Consider the following 19425-nt stretch of genomic DNA (forward strand, 5'->3'; position numbering starts at 1 on the left):
GAGACTGATTCCTGCCTGGGAGACAGTAGGGGTCTAGATACCAAGTCGAGAACCAGTAAACCCTGTTCCCATTAAAGTCATCAAACATTAACTAAATTTCAGAATAGCCAACACTGATAAGCAATAGACTAAATAGGTAGCCCCATCTTTTCACGAATATGGAGTGACCCAACACACAGAATATTGACCCTCTGATAGGTAAAAGGACAATTACCTAAACCAGACCTTAGAATGGCCGGACTGAAGGTAAGAATAAAAAGAATAGTCAAAACTGGCCAAAGTCAAAAGGAACCAGAAAACATCAAATACAAAATATCAGAGCCAAGTCAAGGGAACCAGAAATCAAAATAGTCAGGAAAGAAGCCAAGTCAAAACGAGATAAACACTAAACCAGACACAAACACACTCTTGGGACACTAGCAAGCTAGGAACCACAACAGGGCACTGAAACATTGGTTACGTGAGCTTTTATATGTGTGGGGATGTGATTAATGTAACATCGCCCCCAAAACGTAAGAGGGAGTTTGTAAATCCCGCCCACAGTACTGCCCTTAGTCTGACGTCGGCACTCGTGCACTGCATCATAAAAAGGGGTATATGCACAGCGTCCGGTGCCTCAGTTATGACATTTGGATTTATTTTGCAAAAATTATGAGTCTTGCTAATTACCCTGAGTGTCTTGCCCTCTCATAGTCTGCCCCTTTTTCATAGAGTGAGCAGTGTGCGCTTGCTATGTGTCATGTAAGTGCTGGTTGTGTGCGATGTATATGTAGAGATTATTGACGGTGCTTGGTGTGTTCTGGCTATCTGTGATATGTGTGCTGGCTGTATGTGATCTGTGTGCATCGACTGGTTGTATGTGATTTGTGTGCATGCACTAGCTGTTTGTGATATGTGTGAGCGTGTACAAATGTATGAGTGTGTGCGCTGGCTGTTTGTGGTTGTTTGGTGGATGTGCAGCCTGTCCAGTGTGTAGGCTGCCAGGATGTGACATCACGCTAAATCCAGGATCCCAGTGGCCATTAGTCCTGAGCACTGAGAGAAGCTGTTGGCAGCTGCTGCTCCTCACACTTCCCTATGAGCTGCACCCGGCCTCCCAGTACTTATTTTTGGGTGGGCTACTCCGGCTCTGCAACTACCAGAGATACACTGCCTGCCCAGCACCAACTCCACCCAAAGCAGCCTGCCAATTGCCTGTGGCAGGGCAAAAAGAATTAAAACTCTTTTCTGCCTGGCACCTAGAAATGCATGTCCTGGGCATCAGGTGATATAAATTCCACATGTCTGATCGATCTATCTATCTATCCAAAATAACGAGAAAGAGACAGATTACTTGTTTTATAATTAACATATATATGTTGAGGGCCTAAATTTGCATATTAGTGCATGCCTGAAGGGCTCATGGCACATTCACCATGATTCAGTTTTACTCACCAGGGATAAATTGTCACTCACCAATGGCTAGTGACAAGAGGAAATTTGTATATATTAATTTCATATTTAAATGCTGCTAACAGATTCCACCTTTCCCTAGTTGGCTGACTTTATATTATGAGGTGAAGAATGCAAGTCCTGGTGAGGGACAAAGCGTGCCTGAAAAAGACATCAATTTACAAAGTAGCTTATCATATTCTCCTACGTCCTAGACAAGGAATGTGCAGCATTGACACTAATATCAACTCTCAGAATACTCTAGATGGTTTCAATGTATCCTGCTGCATACTATTTTCAGCAATTATGTAACAGGAATTAAGAAAGGAGTAAAATTACAATGCACAAAAAAAATAATAATAATAAATACATTGAAGAAACGTAACAACTAATTTCCATATGTTGAAAGTATAATGATCAGCAAGACATGTTTATTTCGTATGTGTCCAAAACATAAAAGAAAATGCAAATACTATTTAAATTATTACTTAATTAATTAAGTTAATACTGTTGAATATGTGACATAATATGAAAGTTGAGAGGAGAAGACCTTTGTATATAATATTGAGTATCATGGGTATCATAATACACACGTTTTGTGGAAACAATGATATCCGTCGTTTTATAGATTAAGGAAAATGTATGCATATTTTGGTTTCCTCCATATGTTCAAAGCAGTATAGTGTCACATGCTTGTCAGTTTAGAACAGGAAATAAAATAATAAATACAACCCCTTGGCCCCCTGAAGCATGAGTCTTAGCTTAAAGCTAAAAACATAAAAAAACAAAGGGGATGGTTGTGGATGCTGCCATGATTGTGTTAAAGGACCACTCTAGGCACCCGGACCACTTCAGCTTAATGAAGTGGTCTGGGTGCCAGGTCCTTCTAGGGTTAACCCATTTTTTCATAAACATAGCAGTTTCAGAGAAACTGCTATGTTTGTGAATGGGTTAAGCCTTCCCCTATTTCCTCTAGTGGCTGTCTCACTGACAGCCGCTAGAGGCGCTTGCGTGATTCTCACTGTGAAAATCACAGTGAGAGCACGCAAGCGTCCATAGGAAAGCATTATGAATGCTTTCCTATGTGACCGGCTGAATGCGCGCGCAGCTCTTGCCGCGTGTGCGCATTCAGCCGACGGGGAGGAGAAGAGGAGGATCGGAGGAGGAGAGCTCTCCGCCCACCGCTGGAAAAAGGTAAGTTTTTACCCCTTTCCCCTTTCCAGAGCCGGGCGGGAGGGGGTCCCTGAGGGTGGGGGCACCCTCAGGGCACTCTAGTGCCAGGAAAACGAGTATGTTTTCCTGGCACTAGAGTGGTCCTTTAAAGAAAAGAAAATTACAGTAAACATAGGTAAATCACCATAACATAACCATAACATCACCATAACATAATACCCAAGTTATCAGAAAGACCAGCATTAATTAACACAAACATACAATTGGCTTATTAATAAGCGACAGAACTGAAGACATTACAACTAAACTGAGAAGTGTTTGCAGTCAGAAATCCCAGGGCATAAGATCATAAGATAGGTGATGTAATTTGGCCTACTTATTTAAACCTGGCACCCAGAGGCGTCTCATTGCAGATACAGGTACCAGGTACAGAGTGGTATCCCAGCACCTGCTCTATGTTACAATGCTATCCACATAGACGAAGCAAGGAGGAGTCCCTGCTTCCCAGCCAGTAAGTGTTAAAATATATGGGTGGGATCGCCTAGTCTTGACTTGCCTAGAGTGGTCAAAAACCTAAATACAACTGCGCGAAAGATGTTACCAAACATCTACATAACTGTCTAACAGCTAAGACAGCTTTAGCTGCCTTACTGTAAAATGGACTGCTACAGAGAAAGCTTAAAAAACCCTAGTAGAATGGGTGTGTGAGCATCAGGACTGGACCATAGAGCAATGGAAGAATGCTGCCTGGTCTGATGAATCACGTTTTCTTTTAGATCAGGTGAATGGCCTGGTGCGTGTGCATTGTTAACTGGGTAAGAAATGGCAACAGGATGTATTATGGGAAGAAGGCAGGCTGGCAGAGGCAGTGTTATGCTGTAGGCAATGTTATGCTGGAAAACCGTGCTTCCGGCATTCATGTGAATGTTACTCTGACACATGCCACCTACCTAGGGATTTTTGCAGACCATGTACACCCTTTCATGGGAATGGTTCCCGATGATGGTAGTGGTCTCTTTTAGCAGGATAATGAACTCTGCCACATTGCAAAGATTTTTCAGGAATGGTTTGAAGAACATGACAAGAGTTCAAGGTGTTGTCTTGGCCTCCAAATTCACCAGATCTCAATCTGATTGAGCATCTGTGGGATGTGCTGGAACAACAAATCCGATCCATGGAGGCCGCACCTCACAAATTCCAAACTTAAAGGATTTGCTGTTAATGTCTTAGAGCCAAATACGACAGTCTACACCTCAACGCATCAGAACTGTTTTGGCAGCACAAGGGGGACCTGCACAATATTAGCAAGATTAGGCAGGTAGCTTTAATGTTGTGGCTGATCAGAGTATATATATAATTGTCATATTACCTTATTTAGTCATATGACCTTATTTATTAACTTGTATAAACAGGGATCAGACTTTATACGGTTGTTGTATCGTTTATTAACCAGGTTATAAATATACTCCTATAATTTTCAAAATCCAGTTTCCACCAGCCGCTTTAAAGTTTTATATTTCATGATCACATAACAGGTTGTGTTCAGAACTTAGATGTGTTTCAAAGTATACTATATCTGAAACAGAACTAATACTAATAGACAACATTGATTGTGTATACATATATATATATATATATATATATATATATATATATATATATGCAGCATTTGTTCCTTTATTCCTTTAATGCAGTTTTTTGGCTGTCCTCTGTGTCAAATGGAAGAACTCAGTATTTCCAATCTATAAATGCATTAACTAAAAAGCTGTTAATGAAATACAGCAATTGAACATTCATATCCATGTACCCCTGGGATATGGGTACATAATAAAAAAAAATTGATTTGAATGAGAACAAATGCCGCATATAATATGTATATATATATATAGATACACACACACAAACGCCAACACTTTACAATCAATGTTGTCTATTAGTATTAGTTCTGTTTCAGATATAGTATACTTTGAAACACATCTAAGTTCTGAACACAACCTGTTATGTGATCATGAAATATAAAACTTTAAAGCGGCTGGTGGAAACTGGATTTTGAAAATTATAGTAGTATATTTATAACTTGGTTAATAAACGATACAACCACCGTATAAAGTCTGATCCCTGTTTATACAAGTTAATAAATAAGGTCATATGACAATGTATTTTTGGTTGTAAACCATTAAGGACAACCTGTTCTTTCTACGATATACTCATGTCCTTTTTGAAACTAATCTCAGGTTATCATATCTATTCACAAATTACCAAAGCACCCACTGTACTCACTGATTTTTTTTTTTGTGTTAAATTTTTTGTCCATGAAAGTCTGTTCAAGCTGTTCCCACAGGAAAAATAAATCTTAATATTTATAAGAATGATCAGAACACAATTTCATCTCTGGCCTTGTTTCTTTTTTATATTTTAAATTTTTTATATTTCTTCTTACAAATTTATCTTGACTCCCCCCTAACAACTTCCCTTACTGCAGAGCATTGCTTTTGGGAATTACATGTTAACATGTAATTCACTATGTGTATGGTCTGATCATATGATACTGTCCTTTCATTTGCAAAACCACTATATTTCTATATACTGTAAATTAGAATTTTGACATTTAAATCACAAATAACTTTCAATGTATATCTGTTATTTTATTCATTCATAAGAATTTATGTATTATGCTATTCGATCCACTTATAGTTGTAAATGTATTACATTTTCTTAATATAATATATCAATTAATTGATTAAACTTTTTTTATTTTATTTATACAATCTCCAAAACAAACATTTTACAGAGATTTTACTTGCCAGAAATAGTACTCATTAATATTGCCTAATCTGGACTAAATATAGCAAATTTATTTTCAGGGACTTGTTATACACATATCCGGATTGACCAATATCGGCAAATGCTGATGACATCAGAAGCAACGGCAAAAAGGACAATATGGCCATATGGTGGAACTGAATCCCCATATTTTGTCTTCTTAGATAGGCGAATTAAGTAGCCTTATAAGATTATAAGTGTATTTTTATGTATGTGCCGTAACTTAATCTGCATCTGATGCAACGGCGTCATGGCGTACACTGAATTATGTAATTGCCTCTAGGCGCAAAGATGCAGTCAGCTGTATTACATGATCTGGGAGACGGAGACTCCAAAATTTGCCTTGCAATTTGACTTCCTGCCGGACGGAATAAAATCAGAACACTGGATACACACATTATGCACCTTGATGAAGACCAGGCAGGTCGAAATGCGTTATGCTATTGATTTTAGCATTTATTTTATGGACATTTAAGGTTATATATTTGTCTAATTTTGCTGTATTGTCTTCATAGAATATTTTAATTTATCTTTATTTTGGTAATTAAAAGTTTTTGTACTACCTCCATTTGAATTCCTTCTACATTTGATGCATTGAAAGGTGGAAGACACGAGGCAACCAGATAAAGTGATCTTTACAAGCTTTTATAGCCCAAGCCTGCTATATGTGGCTCTGCATACTAAGCTATGGTTCGCGTTTTATATTTGTAGGTTGACTTAACACTCACAAAGGATCAAGAGTGAATAGGTATTTTTGATTTTATGTTATTTTATTCCCTTGGTTTTAAAAAATATTCTGCGCCCCCTATCTATATTTTTTCTTTTATGAATATGAAAAAATAGCTCCTTATGTTTTATACAGATTATGCATTAACAAAATTATGAAAAAATAAGAATAAAAAAAAAATAAAAATATATATATATATATATATATATAATAAGACTTGCCTTCAACGTTTTGTAAAGCTTAGATAAGCTTTATGCAGCTGCAATCAGATTGTTCCATCATCAACAAAAATCATTCTGATCCTATTTTGAAAACTTGTGTTCAGCAGGGATTATAGGATAGCTAGATTGCCCTGCACCACAATGTAACTGATCAATAAACAAATATATCTAGTTCAGGTACAGACAGAGCACACATCGCATTGGAGGAGGTGAAACAGAAAAAAACTAAATAAATCTTATGTGATTTACCGAATCAAAGATCGAAGATGCTCTAATTTTTATTTCTATTTAACACTTCCTATAGTGTTACACAAATATTACAAAAAAGTGATTTGAGTTACAGCTAGATAACAGAGCATACAGCTGTCTTAGTTAATCTCGCCTATAGGGTGTTTCTTGTATTCTTCTTTTATTGACATTGACAATTGCACTGCCACCCAAAAGGAAGAAGGTGAAGATGATTCTATTAGATAATACTGTGCTGTATTATAGGTCAAGAGGTCATGTTTACCCAGCCATGGGAAAATATATCCTCAGCTAACAGGTGAACTTCAGTCTGTTACACATGTTAGATTCATTAAAAAGCATCTGCCACTGAAAGACTTAAATTATTCAGCATAGATAAAAAAGCATAGATTAAATTATTCAGCATCATAAAAATACTTTCTAAGGAGAAAATGAAAAGATATTCATCATTGAAAAGATTGTGTTACTTCAGAGTAACCTTGATTCGAGGACCATGGTTAAATTCCATATAGACTTATTAAACACAAGCTATTAAAGCAACATTTTATACTATTGGGGTCATTTACTTTGTTCTCAGGCATTCAAGGCGAATTTCAAATTTTAGGCCGATAGAGTTCCAGGTAGACTTAAATAATAAATCCAGCAAAATGATCACAATATCTTTTCTGCGCACCTATGACAATTGTAAATCAATCTTCATGTGCATGTTGCATTATGAAATGTATTATTTTATCAATAACAAACATGAATAAAGAGTGGTTGTGTTCACCTAGTTATTATATCTATATATTATATTTGGCTTGTGTTCCAGTTATTTGCTATTGTTTAACATGAGCAAACTGCAAAGAACCCATAAATAAATCCAGTATGGGATAGTATTTGCTTGTTAAGATTGCTGAGGTTAAGAGGAAGCAGATATTCTTCTCACATACAACTCAAATTTTGTACAGTGCTGTTGCACACTCTATCTTTAACAGCCCAATACAAGATGGTCTGTTGGTACCGGAAGCATTTCATCTTAAGAAGAGCACATTCCCCAGGACATACCCATAAAAGAAAGATACAGTAGACAATAAATATAGAATTCACTCATTAAAAGTGAATAAAATATTTCATTTTGGCATGCACAGAACTATCACTGGTCTTGTCAATTAGCCATTTTCCCTCCCCAGTGTCATGTGACTCGTTAGTGTTACAAGGTCTCAAGTGTAAATAGGGAGCAGGTGTGTTAAATTTGGTGTTATCACTCTCACACTCTCTCATACTGGTCACTGGATGTTCAACATGGCACCTCATGGCAAAGAACTCTCTGAGGATCTTAAAAAAAGAATTGTTGATCTACATAAAGACTATAAGAAGATTGCCAAGACCCTGAAACTGAGCTGTAGCAGATTTGCAAGATCATACAGCAGAACAGGCCTCACCATGGTCGACCAAAGAAGTTGCATGAGTGCACATGCTCAGTGTCATATCCAGAGGTTGTCTTTGGGAAATAAACGTATGAGTGCTGCCCGCATTAATGCCGAGATTGAAGGGGTGGGGGGTCAGCCTGTCAGTGCTCAGACCATATGCCGCACACTGCATTAAATTGGTCTACATGACTGTCGTCCCAGAAGGATGCCTCTTCTAAAGATGATGCACAATAAAGCCCTCACACAGTTTGCTGAAGGCAAGCAGACTAAGGACATGGATTACTGGAACTATGTCCTGTGGTCCGATGAGACCAAGATAAACCTATTTGGTTCAGATGGTGTTAACCGTGTGTGGCGGCAACTAGGTGGAGAGTACAAAGACAAGTGTATCTTGCCTACAGTCAAGCATTGTGGTGGGAGTGGTCAGGGCCTGCATGAGTGCTGCCGGCACTGGGGAGCTACAGTTCATTAAGGGAACCATGAATGCCAAAATGTACTGTGACATACTGAAGCAGAGCATGATCCCCTCCCTTCGGAGACAGGGCCGCAGGGCAGTATTCCAACATGATAACGACCCCAAACCTCCAAGACGGCCACTGCCTTGCTAAAGAAGCTGAAGGTAAAGATGATGGACTGGCCAAGCATGTCTCCAGACCTAAACCCTATTGAGCATCTGTGGGGCATCCTACAGCTGGAAAGGCTATTCCATGCATCCACTACCCTCTCAGTAAAGTAATACTTCCTGATATTATCTTTAAACCTTTAGAGGGGCAAAGGTTTAAAAATAATATCAGGAAGTATTACTTTACTGAGAGGATAGTGGATGCATGGAATAGCCTTCCAGCTGAAGTGGTAGAGGTTAACACAGTAAAGGAGTTTAAGCATGTGTGGGATATACATAAGGCTATCCTAACTATAAGATAAGGCCAGGGTCTAATGAAAGTATTTAAAAAATTGGGCAGACTAGATGGGCCAAATGGTTCTTATCGGCCGTCACATTCTATGTTTCTATCCTCAAACGGAAGGTTGGGAGCGCAAGGTCTCTAACATCTACCAGCTTTATGATGTCGTCATGGAGGAGTGGAAGAGGACTCCAGTGGCAACCTGTGAAGCTCTGGTGAACTCCATGCCCATGAAGCCTAAACCTGAAATAAGCCCCTTTACCTTAATACTAAACCCAAATACTAAATTTAACCCACCTCTAACCCTAAACACCACCTGTACCCAAATATCACATCTAGCCGCAATTTAAACCGAAACAAAATAATACTAAACACAAATTAAAGGACCACTATAGGCACCCAGACAACTTCAGCTTAATGAAGGTCTGGGTGCCAGGTACGTCAAGGATTAACCCTTTCTGCTGTAAACATAGCAGTTTCAGAGAAACTGCTATGTTTACCTAAGGGTTAATCCAGCCTCTAGTGGCTGTCTCATTGACAGCCGCTAGAGGCACTTCCGCGCTTCTCACTGTGATTTTCACAGTGAGAAGATGCCAGCGTCCATAGGAAAGCATTGAGAATGCTTTCCTATGGAGTGACTGAATGCGTGCGCGGCTCTTGCCGCTCATGCGCATTCAGCCGATGACGGGAAAGGAGGCGTTTTCCTGGCACTATAGAGGTCCTTTAATGGCTATGTGTTGAGTTATTTTGAGGGGACAGCAAATTTACACTGTTATACAGGCTGTAAACTTACTACTTTACATTGTAGCAGAGTGTCATTTCTTCATTGTTGTCACATGAAAAGATATAATAAAATATTTACAAAAATGTGAGGGGTGTACTCACTTTTGTGAGATACTGTATATACACATATATATAAATATATATACACATTTGCTCATTCATCCAGAGACTGCATTGTCCATATAGCACCACTGAGAAAGGTTGTGAATGACTAAGTTTTAAGTCACTGACATTGACAGACATACACTAAATCAATAAAATTCACTCAGATACTAACAGACATGCACTCATACAAGGATGTGTACTTGCTGAGAGACAGAAGTACAAGCCACTCAGTAACATACATTTACTAAGGCAATCGCATACATATATGTAGTCCATAATGTGCTTACTTACAAACACTCATTCAGTAGCATGAGCTTACTGGAACACTTACAGATCTATAGTAACTCAGTAACGTGCACTTACTGGGACACTTGCAAACTGAATCCATAACACGTTCCTTATGAGACATTGTCATCCTACCCTACAATTTCATAATATCTAGTACAGTGGAGTCACAAATTAACATATTGTGCTTCAGTACTGAGGGTAACTAAATATAAATTTGGAGTAAACGTGAATTTACATATTTTCATGACTTCAATGTTTAGATTACAATAAGCTTTTTGTAATAAAGAGTGCCCATCACCGTCATATTTAATTCTGCACACCACTCTTACAGATCAACATACCTATTAAAACAAATAGGATGCAAATTTGTCGAGAGGGCTTTTAACATGTAATAGAATAGTTACATATTCTTAACATAAAGTAAATAACTCAGCTGCATTTGTTGGTGGTATATACGTTAATTGCTGGTGCTATATAAGTTAATTATACACGTGATATAAATAGAACTCACAGTTATTGCAATTAAAATGTCTCTAATGGGGGGCGTGGCCAACCTAGAGACTGAACAGACGTGTTTCTGTGGAGCTCCGCTAAATCACGACGGATAAATACCTCCCAAGACGAAAATTGCACCCGGAGAGAATCCTCCACAATCCCACCCCACCAGAGGCAACATGGGGCGCAAGCACCGTAAATTTCAAGCGCCTGAACTTACCACACAAAGAGACATTCGGCTCTCATTTGAGCGGCATGCCCCGCCAGCACAGCCGAAAATGGCGCCCGTTGAAAGCCGCACAGCAGACTCGTCGGAAGACTCCCACGAGGAGAGGGAGGCATCACCTGGCTCCCCGAGACGGGGAGACCTACACCGGGAGGCTGACTCAGACGAGGACTCGTCCCCAGCAACCAAGGGGGACATCAAGCACATGCTGCTGGAGATGAGACAAATCTGGAAGTCAGACCTCCGAGACATCAAGCAGGAAATGGGGGCGCTACAAAGCAAACTCCAAGTGGTGGAGGAAACAGGCAAAGCTCGGGAAACCCGGCTACTGGCCACCGAAAACACCCTGGACGGCTTGACCCAGCAGGTACAACGACTACACCGCTCTGTGGCGACCCTAGAGGCCAGGCATAGACGCCGCAATGTACGCTTGAGGTGGGTACCTGAGGCCGTTAAAGGGGACGCACTCTTATCATACACCCAAAGGCTACTTACATCCATTGGCCTGCAGGGCCAAACAGACCCTACAATAATTACTGCAGCCTTTAGAGTCAGGAAAGCCCCGACGGCACCGGAGGCTGCACCCAGAGACACCATAATAGTAACCAGAGACACGGCCGTACGAGCGGCCATTATGTCACGCTCCAGAGAGATGGGGAGTGCGGAATTTGAAGGAGCTAATATCCTGTTCTTTAGTGACATCCCATTTGCTGCACTCCTAGAGAAAAGAAAGCTGGCCCCAATGGCAAAAAAAACTGAGAGACAACGCGGTGAGGTACCGCTGGGGAGCTGATGGAACCCTGATGGTGCCACACGAAGGCAAAACCCTCACACTTACCTCGGATGAGGATCCAGAGAAACTAGGATGCTGTATGGCTGGAGAGCACCCGCCGGCAAGGTTGAGCACGAACAACCGCAAAGGAAAAGAGAGGGGAGCAACAGGGGAAGACAAGCTGCGAAACCACCCCAAGAATGACTACCCGGGAATTCGCAGACTGAGCACATCAGAATGCCGAGAGGGCAGAGTACACACGAATCACCAACAGAGGCTAAAACCTAGGGACTGCCCTGACTTCTGACTGCCTGTCATCACCACGATCCCCACCCTACACACAGGCTCACTCCTCACCGGCACCATACCACGGTCAGACTTGCCAGCACCACAGGCATATGCCAGAAGCACCACCGAGTCTAAGCCTCACTGAGGTCTACACAGACTGCCCAACTCAGAACGCCCCATGCCCAATACACTGCATGAAACAATGCCCAGGATAAAGCCCAATACAGCCCAAGATACTGCATATTGTTATGACAAATGGTTGTTTTTCTGTTTTGTTTTATTTTCTAACATCCATACCCTGATGTGAATATTTGCCCATGCGCATAAAATTCAATAAAATACAAATTTAAAAAAAAAAAAATGTCTCTAATAACGTTAAATGTTATACTGTTAAGTTGTACGCAGCGCACCTTATTATATACAAAATATTTCCCTAATAACGCGCTAAGATACTATACTGTTAAGGTGAACGCACCTTGTTACGTCCAAAGATAGATAATATGTACTCACCCTGAACTTTTTTCTACGCAATATATCCCTTTTCTTGTAATCTTGTACAACAGTTTTTTTCCTTTTTTCTTTACCTTTATTTTCTTGGCTTTTCTTGGCTTTCTCTCTAACTTTCTTACCAGTTGTGCATGGTATTAATGCATCCTGCTGCCCCTGCAGAAGTTTCACAATAGTTGATATTTGTGTGTGTTCCAACATAAAACGGAAAGAACAGTGTGCATCTCGTAGAATTTCTTCAACTTCATCCATCCTTCTCGCTTGCTGTTCTACATATCTGTTAATTGATGAAAGATGACTAATCATTTCCATAAACAGTCCTTTCATTTCTGAAATGCCTCCTTCAATTTTAGGTTTATCCTCTCCCTCTTCTAATTTTTGTTTGTGTTCTTTTATCAAGGTGACATCTTTTTCAATTACACCTATATTACATGAAATATGTTCCAGTTTTTCAATAACATTATCTTGCACTTTCAAAAGATTGTCCATTTTCTGGCTTACAAAATCAAGTTTGGGGTCTGTGAGATTCATGTTCTTTGGCTTCTTGAGGTCTTTACCAATTAATTGCGCTTGTGAGTCCTTCTGTGCATTAATCGGCCCCAGGTTCTGCGAGGGTTTTGGATCATATCTTTTGGCCAGTGAGTTCACCAATGAAGGGGACTTTGATATTTTAGTGGCCGCACTCATCGTGAGTGCTTCGTCAGTAGAAATATTTATGTTCTGCTGAGTTTTCAGAAGATGAGTTCTCTATTTTCCTGTCAGTAAATCACAGCTGTTTACAGATCGGCCTATATGCTGAGCTCCCCATGATATTGTTTTCTTAATTAAAGATATACTGGAAATCATCTCCACAAGAAGGTTGGTAACTAGCTTGGCAAAAACAAATGTCCCATTATTCAAAGTGTTTAAGCAGAATTCGTGTAGAGACTGACAAATGTGTGCCCTTAATACACTCTGCTGTCTGACGTGAGAGTTAGAGCAGCATCCAGGCTCTATTCTCATTGCGATGTAATTTGACAGCGTGAGGCTTGCAGGACATCTGAGAAGCCTTATGCTGTGCAGAGTCTTTGGAAGTTCTGTTCTTGCCTGTCACATTCATGCTTGTTTGAGGCAACACGATCTTGGGAGTTACAAAGAATAAAGGCTCCTTAAGGGAGTTTAAAATGTATGTGGATGAAAGGCTTTAATGTAAAAAAAAATAAATAAAATAAAATAGACACATTCATACTGTTATTTAAAAATAGAAACGCTGTAAATGAACAAAACAAACAAAATAAAAGCTACCAAATCAAAATCTGCTCAATCAAAATAAAAAACAAAAACAATATATATATATATATATATATGAAAATATATATATATATATATGAAAAGAATAGGCAAAAGAGCGTAGATATAAATGGTCTTCCACAGCATCTTAAAATACAGGCTGCATTTAAAGGGTTACACCAACCTCGATGACCACTTCTGCTTGAAACTCTGTACATACAGCTAAATCAGCACTTTTGTGCCTGGGGCAAGTTACACCCATAGCACAGGAGACTTAGGCAGCATGGAGCTCTGTCCAAGGCTGCCTAATGTTAATTCTGTGCAAAAACTACATCTGTTGTCAGCACACACTGCACACTGAATATTATTATTTTATTATTTATATAGCACCATCACATTCCGTATAGCGCTGTACAATGGGTGGACTTACATTTTAACCAGACAATTGGACATACAGGAACAGAGAGGTGGAGGGCCCTGCTCAATGAGCTTACATTCTAGAGATGACAGACATAATTAGCTTCTACCTTTGGGGGAGCCTATATCTCCCCTCCCTTCTTCCTTATTTCAGACATCCTATCATCCCACTTCCCCATATATTTTTTTTAATATTCTTTATTTTCACAGTGCATAAAATAACAGACAGGTTTGCTGAGACATTCCAAAATAGTATACATGGCAATAAAAGATTGTAATTTGGGGGGGCGGGGCGGGGCCTGAACCTGCAAGATGGCCAGACGTGTTTACTGAGAGCTCCTGCCAGCACAAACTTTAAATCAACGAAACCTACACAAAATATAGGCAGAAGGATCAGAATTTTGCTTGACAAAAATCTTAATCGACAGGGAAATTGTGGATCCCAAATTACAAGCTCCTGAAAGCGTATTTTGTCTTCTGGCCTTGCTGCCTACCAGGATTGCAGGCACGACGGCTGGGAGAGGCGGCCGATCTTGAAGAACAACCACAGACACCCCGTTGCCCCCCCCTCTGGACCGGTGGGGGATATCCCGGGCCCCACTGGGCACACCACTTACCGACATAGCCTGAAATCGGCGGAGACTCAGACCGCGTGGTGGATTAAAGATGGCCGCCATGCGGAGGCCTTCACAGCAACATGCAAATCTAGATAGCCTGGACTGGGCACGGGGCTTCGAAGCCAGATTTGAAAAGTTATGCAGAGATTTTTGGACCTGCATAGCCAGCAGATCAAACACTCTTATCTCACGTGACCAACTCCAGTGCAGAAAGCAGAGGTCAGCCACGGCAGCACCACTCCACCCGTACCTGCAGCACGGCAAAGCTACGACAAAAACCGGGAAACCTGACACTGTGCCAAAGGAGGGTATGCGGAGGCAAGTGCCTCAAACACTGCCAAGTCGCCGAAAGCCCGGTCATCCCGTGCGGTACAACCTACATAAGCCTAGGCCCGGCAAGAGAGGCCCTCGAGCCCACAGCTCACGACCACACAGAGCTCCTACCCAGCATGCTGTAAAGACACAGGCAATGGAGAGACCTGCGTGGGGCCCGCCGACAACACAACGACTCCGACAACCCACCTCAATATCTCGCAGCCGTTCCTCGGTGGGACACACTAGCGGGGGCAGAGTCCTGGCAGCAGGCCGCAAGGTGGCATGACACACACTCAGCAACACCGACCATGAGCACTGAGAGACACTGGTCCTGCGGATGGCCTTTGTCCTATCGGCGTGACACAGGAGCGCACCTCCACATGGGACTGGTGGTGCCCACGCATATGGAACAGTGGACTCAGTGGACAGACTGCCACAGTAAGGCATCGGTTAAACAGCCTTATGCAGGCCCCTTAGTGACAAGCTTTAGTTTAAGGGCTTGAGATAAATTGATTTGCTGCTCTACCATAGGCAACAGCTTTACTAACCTAGATTTTCCCTCTGTTCGAATTGTTGTGGGGGTACAGCCCAGTGGTTATTTTATTTTACTTTATTGAATTTCATCCTGCATGTTACCCAACAGTATAATGATTTATATTAATACGTGTTACTTTACTCAGCATCCATGTGAGTAAAATCCATGGTGTCCAAGCAAAGTTAATTAGTTTTCCATATTTTGCCTATCGTGCCTGACTGCCTGCATGACCTTATACTAATAACCTACTTCAGCACCCTCAGGCATTAAAGGACCACTATAGTGCCAGGAAAACATACTCGTTTTCCTGGCACTATAGTGCCCTGAGGGTGCCCCCACCCTCAGGGTCCCCCTCCCGCCCGGCTCTGGAAAGGGGAAAAGGGGTAAAACTTACCTTTTTCCAGCACTGGGCGGGGAGCTCTCCTCCTCCGATCCTCCTCCGTTCCGCCCCGTCGGCTGAATGCGCAAGCGCGGCAAGAGCTGCGCGCGCATTCAGCCGGTCGCATAGGAAAGCATTATCAATGCTTTCCTATGGACGCTTGCGTGCTCTCACTGTGATTTTCACAGTGAGAATCACGCAAGCGCCTCTAGCGGCTGTCAATGAGACAGCCACTAGAGGATTTGGGGGAAGGCTTAACCCATTTATAAACATAGCAGTTTCACTGAAACTGCTATGTTTATAAAAAAATGGGTTAACCCTAGCTGGACCTGGCACCCAGACCACTTCATTAAGCTGAAGTGGTCTGGGTGCCTAGAGTGGTCCTTTAATAGCACCATCCTGTTTACCTATATTAAAAAAATGTGCAGTCTAACCCTGTCGTCATATTGTTTGCTTCACTATGCCTGTTACTGCTATTGTGGCACTGCAGGCTTGTATGTAATCTTTATTGCACAATAAAAATAAAGAATTAAAAAAAAAAAAAAGATTGTAATTTCTTATTATTCATTCCCTATGTTTAGCATTTGTTTGGACCATGAAGAGGAAAGGGGTGGTGGATGGGTGTAGAGATCAGCTTCACCCATCGCCAGTGAGTGGGGGCTGGGGGGACTCAAAAGCCCCCCTTTTTGTCACTTAGGACTCTCACCTGCCGCTCATGGATGGGGGCCAGGGGGAGACAGTAGAACCCCCCTTTTGTCACTTAGGGCCCCCACCTGCCACTCATGGATGGGGGCCGGGGGCAGCAGTAGCACCCCCCTTTTGTCACTAAGGGTCCCCACCTGTCAATCATGGGTGGGGGCCAGGGGGGAGAAAGTAGGTTCCCCCTTTTGTCACTTAAGGGCCCCACCCGTTGATCATGGGTGGGAGCTGGGGGAGAGACAGTAAATCCCCCCCTTTTTTCACTTAGGGTGCCCATCTGTTGCTCATTGGTGGGGGGTGAGGGAAGGGAAGTAAGTCCCCCAACCTGCTGTTGCTAATTTTTACATAGTATTAGTAAAGTTGGCTGACTAATTCTGGTCTTTCAGCTTTTTAGTAAATAGCTCCCTAATACTGTAATATTGTGGGAATCAGGGGCTATTTACTAAGCGGGTGCAAGATGCAGAATGCCAGAATTTCATCCCAACACAAATGGACAAACTGTACTAATTCAGGACGTTTGAAGGGCGAATGAAGCAATGTGAGAACGCGGAGGAAAGGGTAAGTATTGTGGGAAAATTTATTTGACCACAGGAAAAGGACCTGACTTAAGCTCCTCCTTTGGTCAAAGAAGGTCAAGCGTATGGAAAAACAAAACAAAAGACAAAGTAGTCCCTACTTTATCTTATGTTTTAAAGAAAACTAGAGCAGATAGGAAGAAACGAAGAACAAATCCAGAGAGGGGAAGAGAAGAGGAAGCGATTGGGGAATTGTAAATTCTGCGTGACAGTGCCGCTTTAACTGCCAGACAAGCATGTTGGTCTTTATTCCTTTCACACTTGAACTTTGTACTTACCTATAGGGCAGGTACTAAGAATGTTAAAGCAGACACTTCATCTCATCTGTTTGATCACTTTCACCTACTCAATCGCATTTTCACAAATCAGTCCTAAAGAATGTATGGTTGCTACCACTAACATTACAATTCGTTCTGAGCTACTTATACACTCTAGGGGTAAGACAGGAGATGGCACCAAAGCAAACTATTCCAAACAAATTGTTTGTTCCCACGACTTACAAGAAAATATTTTGAGCCTGTGCCATGACAAAATTGCTAGTCACCCAGGAATTTATAAGACTTGTTTTCTCATCGCTTCACATTTCTGGTGGAAAAGGTTGTAAAATAATACATACAAGCTTGTAATGTATGTGTGATGTAAAAACCCCTCACACTTTACCATGTGGTCTACTTTAACCACTGGCTATATCCAAAAAACACATGGTCTAGTATATTGATAGACTTCATAGTAGATCTACCCAAATATGGTATCAACACTCATACTCTCAGTACATATCAAACATGGAACAATACTTGAGATATATTGTTTTAGTCATCACTATAATTGGGTGGGCCTGCTTGCTTTGGCTGAATTTGCTTACAGCAATAATCAATGTGAATCCATACAAAATAGTCCTTTTTTATCTCAGTTATGGTTTTCATCCTACTATTCTTCCTGTGGCCTTCTAATCACAGGGAATGCCCACTGTTGAGGAATATATGGAAAACCTCAGGAAACCTTGGGAACAGGTTCAGCACATCATGAGCCGTCATTCTTTTATGCATAATAAAAATGCAAGTGGCTGCTACTTATCAAGTGGGTGACGGGGTTTGGATAAGTAGCAAAAACATTTTATTGAAGGTTCCAATTATGAAATTTGCTATACGATATATCGGTCCCTACAAGATCTTGAGTAAGTTTAATTCTATTTCAAATAAAGTACAATTTCCATCTGCTTTACACATTCCCAATTCCTTTCACATCTCTTTAATAAAGCCTCTCACGTGTAGTAAATACACTAGGCAGTCCATCATCTTCTGCTGTTGTGAAAGAGGGTCAGCTAGAATTTGACGTCCAACCTATTATAGATTCTCGATTTTTTAAGGGGCAAGCTTCCATATCTGGTCCACTGTAAAGGTTATGGGCCAGAGGAGAGGTCTTAAGTTGATGTCAGTGACCTTCATGCTCCTTGTTACCACTAATAACACTGTCTTGCCTATAAAAGTGTGATTTGCCATGTGCACAGTGTGGTGTTAGTGTCCCATTAGCGTGTTTATATTATTCTCTTGTTTATTCTGGTTTTTGACTTGACTTAACCCAAACTATTCTGGTTTTCTGGCATCCCTGACCTGGCTTTGTCTCACGTAAATGCAATTTCTATTTATGTTCCCTTCAACCTGGTCACCCTAAGGACAGGTATACCTGCCTACATTTCTCTGTCCCTCAGTGGTGGGTTCATATACTGCATGTTGGGTTATATATAACCGGTACACAAGGGGAAGGAAGGAGGGGGAGCAGGCTCTGTGTGAAAACAGCATGGAGAAAAACAGCCAGAATGTTTTTTACAGCAGTTTTGGACAGGCAGTCTGAGAATGGAGAGGAAAAAAGAACAGATATGTTTTGCTTATCACAACTCCAACATAAAGTGTTAGGGACTTTTAGCCTGTTATGGTAGGCCACGTTGTGCTTCCCAAATAGGGGTATGCAGGAATGGTGTGTCTTACAGTAAGTGTAATACCCACTGAAAATATGATTGATTCTCTCAGACAGGGGTAAGGGAACTACATTATGAGATAATAAGAGCTTTTAATAGTATTCAGTATTAATTGTAACACACGAGTCAAGCCAGATGGTTGGAAACTGCAAAGCGATAGCTGATATAGGTATCCTTAAATCTGTATAGAGCACAATAGCATATGTTTAAACTAAGATATATCTTATTATAGATGCTCCCTGTAG

General features: G+C 41.1%; 1 protein-coding gene across 3 annotated transcripts in view; it reads right to left on the minus strand.

Annotated features, from left to right (window-relative positions):
* MYLK4 (myosin light chain kinase family member 4) overlaps positions 1-19425 on the minus strand; it is a 143919-nt gene that overhangs the window by 45917 nt on the left and 78577 nt on the right. The window contains exon 1 of one of the 3 annotated variants that reach the window (XM_063451793.1): positions 12403-13391. The exons of the other annotated variants lie outside the window; for them this stretch is intronic. Coding sequence (XP_063307863.1) covers positions 12403-13086 — 684 coding nt within the window. The 5' untranslated portion in view covers positions 13087-13391. Of the gene's footprint in view, positions 1-12402; positions 13392-19425 lie in introns of those variants that run through there. 3 annotated transcript variants of the gene reach the window in all.

This window comes from Pelobates fuscus, chromosome 4 (assembly GCF_036172605.1).
Source record: "Pelobates fuscus isolate aPelFus1 chromosome 4, aPelFus1.pri, whole genome shotgun sequence".
In the NCBI taxonomy this organism is placed as follows: domain Eukaryota; kingdom Metazoa; phylum Chordata; class Amphibia; order Anura; family Pelobatidae; genus Pelobates; species Pelobates fuscus.